The 14,995-nt window shown below is 41.4% G+C and overlaps 1 protein-coding gene across 3 annotated transcripts in view; it reads right to left on the reverse strand.

Moving 5' to 3' along the window:
• Nucleotides 1–14,995, reverse strand: part of LOC135495063 (fibronectin type-III domain-containing protein 3a-like) — a 50,468-nt gene that overhangs the window by 9,762 nt on the left and 25,711 nt on the right. For all 3 annotated transcript variants that reach the window (XM_064783477.1, XM_064783476.1, XM_064783478.1), the window contains 20 exons: nucleotides 13,656–13,872; nucleotides 8,734–8,883; nucleotides 7,677–7,795; nucleotides 7,312–7,460; nucleotides 7,115–7,174; nucleotides 6,589–6,727; nucleotides 6,201–6,388; nucleotides 5,654–5,813; nucleotides 5,339–5,425; nucleotides 4,890–5,028; nucleotides 4,619–4,684; nucleotides 3,745–3,857; nucleotides 3,418–3,523; nucleotides 2,920–3,092; nucleotides 2,568–2,759; nucleotides 2,343–2,417; nucleotides 1,909–2,159; nucleotides 1,464–1,664; nucleotides 1,000–1,166; nucleotides 300–427 (listed from right to left, as the gene is read on the reverse strand). In XM_064783477.1, coding sequence (XP_064639547.1) covers nucleotides 300–427; nucleotides 1,000–1,166; nucleotides 1,464–1,664; nucleotides 1,909–2,159; nucleotides 2,343–2,417; nucleotides 2,568–2,759; nucleotides 2,920–3,092; nucleotides 3,418–3,523; nucleotides 3,745–3,857; nucleotides 4,619–4,684; nucleotides 4,890–5,028; nucleotides 5,339–5,425; nucleotides 5,654–5,813; nucleotides 6,201–6,388; nucleotides 6,589–6,727; nucleotides 7,115–7,174; nucleotides 7,312–7,460; nucleotides 7,677–7,795; nucleotides 8,734–8,883; nucleotides 13,656–13,872 — 2,880 coding nt within the window. The remainder of the gene's footprint in view (nucleotides 1–299; nucleotides 428–999; nucleotides 1,167–1,463; nucleotides 1,665–1,908; nucleotides 2,160–2,342; nucleotides 2,418–2,567; nucleotides 2,760–2,919; nucleotides 3,093–3,417; nucleotides 3,524–3,744; nucleotides 3,858–4,618; nucleotides 4,685–4,889; nucleotides 5,029–5,338; nucleotides 5,426–5,653; nucleotides 5,814–6,200; nucleotides 6,389–6,588; nucleotides 6,728–7,114; nucleotides 7,175–7,311; nucleotides 7,461–7,676; nucleotides 7,796–8,733; nucleotides 8,884–13,655; nucleotides 13,873–14,995) is intronic.

A 14,995-nucleotide genomic window follows, 5' to 3' on the forward strand; every position in this document is an offset into this window, starting at 1 on the left:
CAGTTGGAAAACACAAGATTTCATAGCAAGATTCAAAGAATAAACACAAAACTAATATTTCATACTATCATGTCAACTCCAAAAACAGTCAAAACACGCTTTCATTTCGGATTGAAGTCTGGCAAAACCTAACATGTCCATCTCGACCAGCAGACTTGTTTCAAGAGTAAATTCACCTGCAAGATGAGAACTTCAACTCAGATCCATGCTAGCATTGTCAACAAGTCAAACTTTCCTCAGAGCTAGTTGATATGCAATAAGCTACAGACTTTTTTTACAGGGCTTAGAAAGCAACTGACCTGTTTGTATTCTGACTCTCGACTATTCTGCATCTGTACGATGTACAATATCGAGTCGTGACCCATCGGTCGACACGGACTCCATTCGATCACACATGACTCGGTCGTTATGTCACTGATTTTTGGGGCTGTAATACAAGGCACGAATATATGTAATACAAGTTTGTATCGAGGTGATAGAGCTAGAGTACTTGAGGAAGGTACACCGTCTCTGTTTCAAAGGCATGCACCATTCACTGGAGAGCCCTTAAAGAAGTACTTCCCGATGCTACCATCTACTTAGTCACACAATGCTCTTTCAAGAAGAGCCCAAGTCCTCAAATGAGCAGGGCCATCAGGTGCTTCTAGTTTTTCTGCATACACTATTGCCAGATGAATCATACTCAAGAGTATCACACTGCCAGAACCTGACTGGTCACCAATTAGGTTAACTGCCTGTCGACTCCGTCTTTGGCCAAAGAAAAGTGTCCATTTCACTTAGATACCTCAGTTTTTATGTCTTATTCGAGAGACAAAGCAATGTGTTACTGTATTATGGTTAGGTTCTCTGGCTCAGTGATATTGGAGCAAAACAGCTTTGATCCTTCAAAGAGTTGAACCAACGACCTCCTATTTATCAGCCCAGTGATCTAAACCAACTTTGCCACAGACCTCCGTGCTATCAGGGAGGTTGGGAAAATGTCTAAGAAATGTGACTCACGTCTGATGGCAGGTGGTGGCGCTTTGGTCGTCCTGAATGCGTATTCCTCTGACCGGTCACCCTGTCCCGCTTCGTTACTTGCACAGATCCGGAAACTGTATTCTGTCAGTTCGTTCAGTTTACTCACTTTGTGATTATGACTAGTGCCTTGGTACACATTGTAAAAGCTGGAAGGGAAACAAAGAGAGATGTTTTCCTGATTATGACTAGTGCCTTGGTACACATTGTAAAAGCTGGAAGGGAAACAAAGAGAGATGTTTTCCTGATTATGACTAGTGCCTTCGTACACATTGTAAAAGCTGGAAGGGAAACAAAGAGAGATGTTTTCCTGTGAAAATGCTTCTTTTGATTAGCACTAACTTGAACAAAAATGCTTCTAAAATGCTTATTTCTTATCAAATTTTGAGAATTTGAAAATCAACAGAGATGTGTGACGAAGATCTTTCCAAAAAAAAATGACCAACCTTCCATTGTCTCTCATCATCTCGAGGCAGTACTGTATAAGATCTGGATTCTTCCCGTCTCCCCACTTCAACTTGAGGGTGTTTGGCCCGCAACTGAGACACTCCAGCCGGGGTGGTGGTGGAGGTAATGCTCGCGTTGTGATCTTCATGGGAGCACTGAATGAGCCGACACCAATGCCATTCACGGCTTGGATGCGGATTCTGGAGGAACAAATTGAATCACAATCACATCATATTTTTCTTAAAATAGGAATCCATTTCAAATGAAATCTGTTGATTTAGAGTTTGAATTGAAAATATCAAGTATGGATTACTGCTTAAATGTGTTGAATATAACACCCTCTTTATCAGAAACCCGAGGGGTTGCAATAGACCTTTCTTACTAGTACAATTGATATCAAAATAACGTCAGCCAAAATAATCAAAGAAGATATTTCTAACTTACTTATATGTTGTTTCAGGGACTAGATCTAAGATTGTGTACTCCAGCTCATTGCCGACGGACAAGTGTCGATCGCCGAGGTCAATGTTGTACGAGATGATCTCACTACCGTTGTCGTGGGGCTCCTTCCATGTCAGCTTGATAGAGGTCGCTGTCGGTATGCCACGAAATGAGACCACTGGCCCCGGGCTGGAAGGTGGTGTGATGCAGCTGGATATAGCACTGAATGGTCCCGGACCCGCACTGTTGATGGCCTGCAATGAAATAAGCAATACGTTAACAATGGTGGACAAATATCTTAAGGTTTTTAGTTCTGATCTTACAATGCCGATTCCTAAAAGTTCTCTCAAACTCAAGTCAGTGAAGACCACACTTTAAAGAAATCCCACCAGAAGTATATGCTTCAGAGCCCGAAATATTGAGGACAAGAATCTTACCTGCACCCTGAAGTTATAAGTAGTAGCTGGTTGAAGTCCTCGAACTTCATGATTCAATGCCGCACCAAAGTAAAGCTGAAATGGAATGACACGGAAAGTTAGCTACCATTCGTGGAAACTGACAGGGCCAAAACCTGTCAAAGGTCTCCTGAGGTCTAATCATGATTGGGGGAAACTGCCCCTGAAAGCTAGGACGAGAACAAACAGATTGCGAAGTAGACTTACCTGCATATAGTCAGCCTCAGCCTTCTGTTGCCATTCTAACTTGTAATCCGTAATAGTAGCACCATTGTTGACGGGCTCTTCCCAGTTGATTATTGCACAGTGTGAGGAGCGACAGTGGGCCACAGGGGCCTTGGGTGGGTCGGGCACACCAGCACCACTTACAACTTCTAAAGCATCAGACCAGGTACCAGCCTGAAGTAAAACACACCGATGTTAACTTTGAATGAAATAACGCATCTTTTTATGCTAATCTCAAGGTTAATACTAGTACCATCAAGAAGTACTGATCAAGAGCTTTCCAAAGAATGGTCACATCATTAGAATATATCTGGTCTGATAATGAAAATCTTACCCCAGCTTTGTTGAAAGCTCTAACGTGGAATAAATATGGTCGACCAGGTGAAAGGCCTGCTACAACACAGTCCAGGTCCCGGCCTTTATAGACTTCTCGTGACGTGTTGTCGGGTAGTGTCATGCGCACCTCGTACTCACAGATGCCCGCACCCCCATCTGTATCAGGATACACTGAAAACAGCAGAGAATGCACATGTAGAAATGATCAGACTTGAAACCATTCTGAACGGTAAACTTATCTGTAAAATCACTGCGTTGTTCCACACCAACACTCTCAACCAAGGCTGCTGAATTCTCTCGAGATCAAGAGCACACAAAGAGAAATCACCCAGGATCATTTTCTTGGGGCATAGGCCTGGTTTTGTAGTCCTTGACTTCGACCCTTTGCTCCATCTGGAGGATAGGTCGTCCACGGTCTTGTGCTAATGTCTCCATTTGCATTCGCTTGTAGTTCAGCCTACAGACTTGAAACATTACGCAGAAGACCGATACTTACACCACCTCAAATGTAACGAAGTTGCCTTGGGTTTCCCCTGCAGCTTTGGAGACTGACAAGGACCGGGCGCCATGGCAAGTGTGGTTACGCTACAGGAGTCAGAATTCTGAAAAAGAAGAGTAAGATATCGTTTAAAAGATCGATACCACAAAATTTCAGATTTAATCAATACAGGTGGTCTTTTTTTATTGTAATACACCGACTTGACCCAAAATGCTTGGCACTTTTGATTGGACTTTGTACTATCCATACTAGTAGAGCCCTTCAGTCAAGTAATGGCCAGTTTGGACAAGATTTAACAAGGTTTTAGTGATTAACTTTACTTACATCACTGTGGCCCCCTGCACTAACACAAGATACACGTAGCCGGTACGTGTGTCCTGGTTTTAAGCGATCACATATAAATTCCCTCTCAGCACCTTCATACACAATATCAAACCCTGGAAAGACAGACAAAACCATTCGTTAATCAATGAAGAAACACTCTTAAACTTCGCAATATTTCAAAGTCAATTCCAAACAAAGATGGTCAAAAATAGGTAGCCTTAGGCTTTTTATACCCTCGAAGGGTATTACACTTAACAAACTGAGCTTTTTCAGCCTTCTCTGCAGCTGAATTAACTGTCAAACTTTGTTCAAAATGCAAGCATTGGGACTAGTAAGGGGAACACTGTTACTGAAGCAGTTCAGATGTAGCATAGATTAGGGCTGTTATACAACGTAAGACACGGTTCAGAAAAAGTATCAGTTTTAAATTCTTCAGGAGGTCACGATACAAATTTTGACCACATTTCTTGAGGGAGATAGGGAAGTTTACAAAAACTGGCCACAGTACAGAGGTAAGATCTAGAAATTGGGCATGGGGACACAGAGGGAAGGGCTGTGAGGGAACATCGAGTTATACCTTCTCCTTTGGTGGTCACAAAAGATAAAGTGTGAATCATTAGACTTAGAGATCATCTCAGGTGACTTTGTCACCGAAAATCGACTGACTGTCTTGTCTGCATCTCAATGCAAAAGAAGTAGAAAAGGAGATCGTCTCTTCTGTGAATTGTAAAAGTATCTGACTATTATTTCATTTTGAAGAAGGAAAGACCTTGGAAGAAAAACAATCTTGGAATCACTCTGGATTATACTCAACAGGCTCACAAGCATGATTTGCCTGGACCACTAATATCACAGTCTCTGTTGGTAAACTCACCCCTTCCTTCGTCCAACTCCAGCACATATTTTGTGATTTCTGTCCCACCAGAATCCTTGGGGGCATCTGTAATGATAGACAATGATAATGAGTCAATGGCAATATTATCCACAACAATCATATGCATGTTGCAAAATAACATCATCCATACTTTGTGACCCAATCTAAATCTTCCTCAACAACGAGCAACATCAGACATCAGAGATTGGAATATTGTGCAGATGAGGACACAACAACTTTGGGAGAATAGAAAGGGACAAAAGCAACTCACCCCAGATCACCTTGAAGCTTGCTGAATGCACTTTCCCTTTGACCTGTAGTTTCCCCGGCGCGCCAGGACGGTCTGGTTTTGTCCGGTAACACACTGTGTCGCTCCATCGGCTGTTGCCCTCTTCATTGTTAGCACATAACTGCAAAACACAAATCATAAAGTCACAACTTTTGCTGAACCCGCCGCCTGGCTCTAACAAGCCAGTTGCTAGCCTGATTAGGTAATCAAGTTGTCAAACACATAATTGGCTATATCTTCAAAATGGATGGAGCTAATTGCATTTGGTTTTCTGTATTGTATAAAGTGTTAGGTACACTTTTGAAATCGTCTTACAGCAGAAAATGGCAAAAAACCTTGATATATGGCCTTTAAGTTGCACTTGAGACAGCTGTTTTCACCTCATTTCTTGAACAATCACAATGAAAATCTATTCATATTAGGCTACTTACCCTGTATTTATATTCAGTGTTTCTGCGAAGGTTTTTGATTGTGTGAGAGAGGTCTGGGCCGTTGTATACAGACATGAAACCGTGACCCTGTAACGGAGAATGCGAGAATCAGTGAATGAACTCATCAACAATTCCATTATGACAAGAAAATTGGAGCTTCAGACAGATCTAACGAATTTCTTTCTGGTCAACCCTGGTCAAACGAATCAGTTCATCCAGAGAAGAGCCTGTACCTGTCATGACGATCAGACAGACTTGATAGCAGGAATGACTTCAGATTCTAGCAAACGCAAAGAAGATGAACTAAGTACTCACAGTGGCCTCGTCTTCCATTTGTAATGTGAATGTTTCGTCATTTGGTCGTCGGATCCATGAGATGGTCAATGCCTTGACGTATCGGTCAGACAGCATTGGCGGATCAGGTTGTGAGGGGGCGCTACCGCTTGTGAAGTAACACATCTGCTCACAGAACGGGCTGGAAAACAAATGCAATACATAAACAAGTGTGAAGTTGTGTTCCACTTTTTCTGTGAGGGTCGACTGTCTTCTTCTGCGTGCAGAATTCTTGTGCAAGCTAGTGATTTTTTCAACTTTTTTAAAAATCAAAGGCCTTCAAAATTGTCCATCTTTGGTGAGGAGAAGTCAACACAGCCTGCTCATCATTCTCACTTGGACAGGCTCTTTTGCTTGCCAAGACAACAGGTACAAGGAATATCTGTTTTTATCATCTCATTCAAAGGACACAGCAAACAAAGCAAAAGGCCTTGCCAAAGGTCACAAGCGATCGTCTGCATTGGTTTTCATACTCTCTCCTTAATCAATAGACCACAACTCCCTTGAAAGAAGACGCAGATCCTCTTACCTTTTCCCGATAGAATTGACTGATGCCAGTCTGAACACATAACCAGTCGAGGCATTTAGCTTGGTCATTTTGTATTGTTTTTGTGAACCACTGTACACCTCCGTGAAACTCGACTCCCTCCCGTCGCCCCGTCCTTGGTCATACTCCAGAACATAACTGACGATTTTTGAACCGTTGTCTGATGTCGCCTGGAAAAGTGAATGGAAATTTTGAAATACGATCAGTCGCAAGAACAAGGGGTACCTGTGTCGCAAGGAAAGTGATCTTGAAAATACTGTGCAGAGTTCCAGGGTACTGTAAGCTCCACTCTATCATAGTTATCTCAGTTGTTTTCCGAATGGCATTTAGCAGCCTTTCCATCTGAACAATTCAAGCATTCTAGACTTACACTCCATTTTAACTGTAACATTGTCTTGGTACGACTGGCGAGCTTCGGTTGCGAGGGAGCATCTGGTTCACAAGCCTTTGTTTTAAAACTGACTGACTCTGTGGTGTCCCCCTTGATATCATCCAGCAGAGCACTCACCCTGAAATCATAAGAGGAGGGTCAAAATATACAAATATGAAAAGTTTTTGACACTCAGCTTTCAAAACATTAGGTTCCTCAGAAGGGGGGAAGGTTCTGGTTGGATATCAGCATTAGATTTGGTGATGCTCTTCCTAAAGAGTCTTCAACTAACAATAACATTGATCAGCACCATCTCTTTACGAAGGTCACACCATCTCTGAGTATGAGATTGGCTGGTTAGATTTCTACAAATAACTTTGATCAGCATCTTCACTGAGGTCACCCCATCTAAGAGGACCGTACTGCATCGCAAGAAGCCCTTTGCCTTTAAAACCTTGATACGGATTTGACGAGAGATGATATGGCAAGTCACCAACCCCACTCAGAGTTGATACAGAAGACTCACCTCAGGTGGTACTCGGTTGCTGGTTTCAGGTCTTGCAGCGTGATTTCTGTTGCATCACCACTGGAAAAAGATTAAAAAGAAAGTTGACGTCATGTAGTGTAGAGCAGCCAAATATGACTGGTAACATCAAAATCCTGCACACTGACCAGAATTAAGAGTGTCAGGATGGTGGAAATGCCAAGACCTAGTTGACCTACCTGTAGACTAGTTTATATTTCCCATCCTTTCCCTTGTCAGACAGGAGTAGTTCATACTTGAAGTCGGCCTGATCTATGTTAAAGTCCTGATTATTACACTCGGGTGGTATCAGCACGATCAAGGCACTTCTCGATTCCACGTTGGAGATCTGAAATGACAAAGATTCTTCGTTTCAACGCTAGATTTTCACATATATCGATCCTACTTGTTGACCACAGACATCAACCTAATTCATCTTTTGACTCAATACAAGCTGGATTTTTCATGAAATGGGGGTGGGGTGGGTGTGTTTGGTAACCTCCCTTGGATTCGCACCTCAAGTTTATTCCACACCTTGGTGCAAATACGAAAAAGATTTTCATACCTTTGGAAGCTGCATTTTTGATAAAATTTCTTGTATTAGCCTCTGTTCCTCCTCTATTTCCTGGCCATCTCCACTCGATGAACTACTGTGTACTTCATTTTTCCTTATATCACCATTCACTGAAGAAAGAACAGGAAAAATTTAGCATATCTTAAATGAAGTCACCGATAGGGGTCTCTTTAATACAGTACACAGAAACTATCCACGCTTGTATGAGAAATATCATCATCAGCGCCAAATAACAATCAAGGCCCTAACTCTGCATACCAGTCACCTGAAGACTACTAATCTGACCCCCAAGCTCCTATCTATATTACCCCTTTAAGAAGACATTGTCATATTTTGACACGAGCTATCCATATTACCCCTTTAAGAAGACATTGTCATATTTTGACACGAGCTATCCATATTACCCCTTTAAGAAGACATTGTCATATTTTGACACGAGCTATCCATATTACCCCTTTAAGAAGTCATTATCATATTTTGACACGAGTTATCCATATTACCCCTTTAAGAAGACATTGTCATATTTTGACACGAGCTATCCATATTACCCCTTTAAGAAGACAGTGTCATATTTTGACACGAGCTATCCATATTACCCCTTTAAGAAGACATTGTCATATTTTCACACAAGTACCATAACCAAACCACTTTAAAGCACTAACTTTGTTTTTGCTTATTCACTCAAAACAAAAATCGTCAGTAACAATCAGTAGATCATACATAATGAATAATAATTGTTTTGAAGCACACTCAAGAGATCGATTACCAGTTGAAACAAAGGTTTATATGGCAACAGTGAGAGCAGAACAATCAACAACGCTGCCGATAATGTTTCAGCGCTCAAACGATATACGACAGATACTTCGTTTTCCCTGGACTTCATGTCCAGAAGGGTGAAGCCAGACTAATGGTCTGAAGATGTTTACGACCGAGCTTTAGTTCACAGAAAATCACATTTTACCAAACAAACATTTGACTTGACCTTTGGAGAACAACTTTTATACAACACCGAGATGTTCTTAACCGGTACTTTGCTTACTACGCTTACTTTTGCCTTTATTTTTTCTCGGCGAGACATTTTGAGCATTGTAGTAACCCTCTTTATGTCGTTTCCGTAGCTTGTCCTGGAGTTTGGCTTTCTGCTGGATTGCTCGATCATCCATGTGAGATGAATGATTGTGGTGTGATGGGGGAGGACCTGCAAAGAGAACAAAGTAATGTTACAATATAATACCCATCACAATACAAAACGAGACCAGCAGCACTCCCCATTCAGTCGGAAAGCACATATAGATGTAGAAAATCATTGTGCTTTATAATACTCCAGCACTGAGAGGGTTAAAATGCCTAATGAATTTTTAATGAATCTTTTAAATTGCCTGCAAATCCAATGTAACCGTTTTATACAAACGAAAATTATGAAATGGTTGCATATTTAATGCAATAACGAGACAAAGATCTCTTTACACACTTCAAACTCTTAATGAATAATCAATTGTTAATTAGCATGATTTATTAATTTGTTTATACGCATAACTGCAGGCGAGAGTTTAATGAAATATTTGGTTTCCTAAGTCAATATGCTGCTGGTATGATAGGGGAGAAAGTTAGAGGGGCTGTTGTTCTACAAGGGGTCGGGGCGTGAGAATAATCATGGCTTCTCATATAAGAACAGTGATGATATCTGACAATGCTGGTACCAATGGAATGCCAAAGCCATCAAATCAGTTACACCACCCCCCCCCCCAGACTGTTTGACGTACGTCACAACATGAAACAAACAAATCTCAATTCTCACCGATTGTGACAGTCATACATGCCACATCACCAATCTGATCCCACTCGACCTCCATTTTGAATCAAATATTATATATTCCAAATCTCGAACCCCTGCTGTGAGTTTCGCAATCGAAGTCTACCTTATTGGTAAGCAAGCGACTCCCTTCGCCAAAAAATTTCGAAAACTTGATGACAGTGCAAGGAAGTTGATCAATAGCAGTATGTTATTCTTGATCAAGAAATCACCACAACAATAATCCCGATCTGCAAGTCCTGTGACTCAGAACTCGTAATCGATTTACAGAATTCAGAAAAACATCCTAAACTGTGTGACAGAATCGCACCAGATAAGTAATCTGCATATCAACTGCACACTTTTCGTCAATTCCTCTCAAAGCTCCTCACTAACAATAGGGTTTGGGAAATATTAGAAAATTCAGAAATATATCCTAAATCAAAGTGATTCGGCTACCAGCGTCAAACATATCTGAGCACAGTGAGCTAAGGATGACAATAACATAATCTGTTGCTGATAGAAGCCTATCTCCATGATCTATGCACAGACAATGGACTTCGTTTGAGGCCTCGGGCAAAAATCATAACAGATATATTTACACTTCGCTAAAACTACGCCCACTTAACCAGAGACACCAAGCCGAGATCATATTTATTTTATGTTAAGCTCGCTGCATTTGCTTGCGCGAGTTAAGGGAAAGCGCTGGCGAGCTTGATTAACCTGGGGCTATACCCAGTGGAGATCGAATTGATCTGTTTCATGACAAGCTGCACGTGCAATTGAGTGTATATTTGATGTTTACCAATGTATTGATAACTCTGGTTTAGATGAAATTTCACAAAAGTAACTGAATAAGCTTACATCATTGCCAAGCAAGTGTCCAGTCAAATAATACAATAATTTGGTGTTTTTCACTAATGGGGAGGAGGCACTATTGAAAAGCCCGCACTCAGCAAATATTTTCAGGTCTTCAGGGAAAATATCAGATTATAGTTCAGATGCTGAGTATAGTTGAAATGTAATCCACATTGACCATCCCTAGCCAGAGGCGAGATACTTTTAACAGGCGTGTCAGTTTCATTTTACTCCAAACATCGTCAAATTCAATTAGGTTTCACGCTGCAGACATATGTGACCCGTCACAGCAAAACCAGGCGCATGTCGCTCTGAGCTTGGCAGGTTGAGACGGACTGTTTGTTTATTTCTCTATTGTCTGCCTTTTGTGAAATATGAGCACATCAATTTCTTCCATTATCTCCTGGTGTCACTTTGGCTCATCTTCTGTGCGACATGCGCCTGGTTTTGCTGCGACGGGTCACATATACCAAACACTGAACCACATTCAATGGATTGAGATCCAATTCAGCAGGCTAGCCAATGAAATCAATGAAATTTAACTACAGCTTAGATATCAGGTTTCGCAACAAGGAAGAATAGTATCTGACGAATATCAAAGTTAAAATGCTCAAGGCTTTTCCCACTTTCGACCAAGACGATTGAATCAGGGCCCCAACAAGACTAAAGCGCACACTCAGAACACATCAGAAAGTCTAGAAAGTAAACTTTAGACATTGCATAAGACACTGTGACCCTTTGTTCCAGGTGAACACGACTGGTCAGCGCCCAAACAAACTTCTTCGAAACAGGATGCTTTTTTCCTGATTCATACGCCGACAGTTCTTTCCAACCTTGGTCGATGATTACTTCAATCATTCCCATGTCTCAAGCATGCCATATCAAGTCAACTTCTCAAAGGCATAGAAGGACAATACCAGAAATCCATTAACTGATAAAGGTCAATAAAGTATGTAGGCCTACACTGTATATCAACATGGCCGGGAAAACAGGTAGGCCTCGGCCTGCTTGAGGTGGTAAAATGAAAGGGCAAAATAACACAATATGACTCACTTCAATGGTCACAATGTACGTTATATGTATACTTACTAGCCATTACGAATATAGAATCTAGTTGTCAACAAATGATATTGGTCAGATATGCAGGTAGACGATCACATATGCCAGACTCAGGACTCGCACTACCAGGCCTAAGCAAAGTCAAGCCGGAAACTTTGACACATCATGACCTGCCCATAAACTGATGACATCATGACTTTCAGTGGTGAAAACATCAATAATTTAACCACAGCTGTTACACGTAATTCAATGATATCAGTAGGTCATGTGTACCAATAGGCCCATATCAACCATGCAAAACATGTTTGATCTTCTTAACTGATTGCCATGTATTGAAACCCCCATATCACAACCAGCAGGCTTCGAATCAGCAGAACATATCAGGGTTGATATCGGCCTTAAAACTTGTAAGTTACGCTGTGATTTCGAAGCTACTTTTCATGATAATTACCTCATGCTGTCATAAAGAGCATATTACCAAACTGCCCCTGGAAAAACCATGCATTCAAGCCAACCACCTGTATCATGTTCATCAAAATTAGAACTGACACAACATCGCCCTTAAAAAATTGAATTCTTCTTGTTTCCTTTATGCACCTGCAGCGACAGTTACGGTACTTAAGTGATAAATTGATGAAAACGTCGTCATTGTACATGTGCAATGATGCTGACATGACAAATAAATTAAAAAATTTCAGTCACTGTATCATTTCGTGGTGGAATTGTGTTGAATTTTCAAAGGAAATTGAAGTCTGCCCATCCTTTGTGATGAAGCATGCTCCTATACTGAAGTGATGTGGAGTATTGATTATCCAAATAACGCAATGTTGACAGGAACACAGGTGGTTAGTTAACTCATTGGGGCAAGGATACTTCCTTTGACTGGGTTATTCACAAAGTGACCCATCAGCAATGACAGCGTAGAGATTCACATGTCAACACTACATACTCCAACATTTAAATCAAAATCGCGAAACATTTTTCTGATTTTGAAATATTCTGTGTTCAGTCATGTATCCCTTGAAATCTGTAACAAATTTTTTCTTGAAATAAGAATTCTTCGAACAAGAGGCGATAAAAACCTCTTATGACATCCAATCATATCAACCATATCCGTTTCTCGTACCTGAAATCCTCGATATCACAACTTGTTGGTCTCAAGTTACCACATATCGAATCATAAAATCCATAATGACCACATCCACAAGTTGTCACTTGTGTTATTGGACTAACCTATTGTGCTTCGAACGATAATGAATCTGTCCGAGCTATTTATATAAGAACGGCAGCTAACGACCCGACCCACACACCTAATTAGCCAATTAACCCTCCGCAGACCGAGAGAGTTTCAGTCCTATTAATCAGAAATGGTTAATAGGAAGGAAGACCTTTTGCTATATCAGTCAGGACACCACCTGGTGACAAATTCCGTAACTTTGTAACGCTCGTGACAAAACTTTGCCACATTTGTTATCAAGATTGCATCAAAAACAACTTTTTCCAACAGAATAGTGTCTCATTTCCAGTAATGCATGAAACCACCATCCACACAAAATCTGAATTCAAATCCCATTTTTCCAAATTTCAAATTAACAGAAAAAGTTCCTTTTGATTCGACGTCAGCAGAGACGCCAAACCCAATACAACACAGACCGAGTGTCTGGCCGCCACTTCACATTCAAATTGTCCGTAAATTGAGTAAATCAGAGAAAATCTGGTTTACCAGTAAACTGATTGATTCAATCACGGGAATTCTGGGTGAGGGACATGAGTCTCCCAATCACCACACACATTGAATGGTGTTAGCATGTCAGATATCATCACTTTGGGAAAGGGGGGGAGTTGTACTCTTAACCTTAACTCTTTGAAAGAAAACAATCAGCTATTTACATGATAATCTGGTGGAAAGTCCTCAATCAGCACTTTCAAGAAGTATCACGGATTGCATTCTGATTCTGGTAAATTTTGGTTATTTGTGACTCGCTCTACCAAAACTAGGCGCTTGTCGCATCTGAACTTGACAGGTTGATACGGACTTGTTGTTCATTTCCCTATTGTAGACCTTTTGTGAAATCTATTACAAACTGATTTGGTCACATTTCACAAAAGGTCTACAATAGGGAAATGAACAACAAGTCCGTATCAACCTGTCAAGTTCAGATGCGACAAGCGCCTAGTTTTGGTAGAGGGGGTCACATTTTCACATTTCTGAAGCTTTTCAAATACCCCCAAACGTAAACGGGTTAGTCCCTGGCACTTACCTTGTGTTGGGTGTATATGTGGGTGCGCATGACTGTGGTTATTACACTGATGAGGCGGTGGCGTGCTATGCATGTGTGGCGGTGCCACATGGTGCATGTGGGGCGGCGCACCATGGTGTGGTTGGTGGGGCTGAGGTGGGTACTGGTTTGGGTAATGCGCAGAGTACTGTGGTCCGTATGTTGGGTACACTTGCTGTGGAGGGCTGTTTGGTCCACCCTGGAAAAGAGACAAGGAAAACATGATAAGTTTAACAGTTTACAGGAGAATCGGCAGTCAAATCATCAGTGAACTCTCTCATTTATAGATCAATGTCTTATTGGATCCATGCATCTGATGAAATGGAAAATATGGTACTTAACCACCTTTTCCATACAGCTATACCGAGTATGCCAGCTCATCCCCACTAACACCTGTTGACACCCACTTGGGAGGTTGATGAAACAGGTTCAGACCAGTTTCATTCATATCAACGGTTGTGGAATGGGCGCAGAATCGCAGGTGAAGTGTCGTACTCGAGGATGCATATTACAGCACTCATATCATTGATTTTTTATCCTGCTGTCAAACCACAACAACAACAAACATAAAGCAACTCATCTTCTTCTTGGAAATACACATCAACAAGCTGGTGCTGCCATCTGGAGTTTATCTGTTACACTATTCCCATTGATGTACCATTCTGAATGAATGTAGTGACGTGTCAAATGAACACTGGATAACGGCACAACCAAGATTAGCTCCAAAAATACCAATCAACCAAATGAACGAGTTCCACTGACTGAGTTATAGCGAGGGAGGGCACAATGGTTTGCCTTCTAATGCTAAACACAGCCAAGCAGCACCTTCCTTCCTGATCAAAAAACACAGTCTACATAGTGTAGGAGGAGCTGCTTCTTGAATTATCAAGCTCTCTGATCACTTCAACACTTCGACTTGGGGGGGGGGGGGGGGCTTTTTACTTTTCGGACCAAAGGAAATCTGTACAGATTTACTTGTCAGACCCATCTGAACCGATCCAATTCGGTTTGCCCCAAGATTGTCACTGACAAATAGTCTTACCTAGCTGATACTTGCATTGTTTCCAGGCCTAAAAGCACCTTAGGCAAATCAGGAACACAGCTACAGTCTTTTCTGAACATATTTGGCCTACAGAGTGCCCGTTTTATTTAGGGATCAATTCGGTCACTGACCTACATGTATTTCTAAATTAGGTTAGGTATGGCAAATTAAGCAGGCGTCAACATGAACCACCACGTGGAATCGCTTTATAATTTGATAACAGCTTTTGAAGGGGAATGTGCGGGGAAGCAGCTTGGCAAGTGAGATGATGTTGAACGAA

The sequence above is a fragment of the Lineus longissimus genome, chromosome 10 (assembly GCF_910592395.1).
Source record: "Lineus longissimus chromosome 10, tnLinLong1.2, whole genome shotgun sequence".
Classification (NCBI taxonomy): Eukaryota; Metazoa; Nemertea; class Pilidiophora; order Heteronemertea; family Lineidae; genus Lineus; species Lineus longissimus.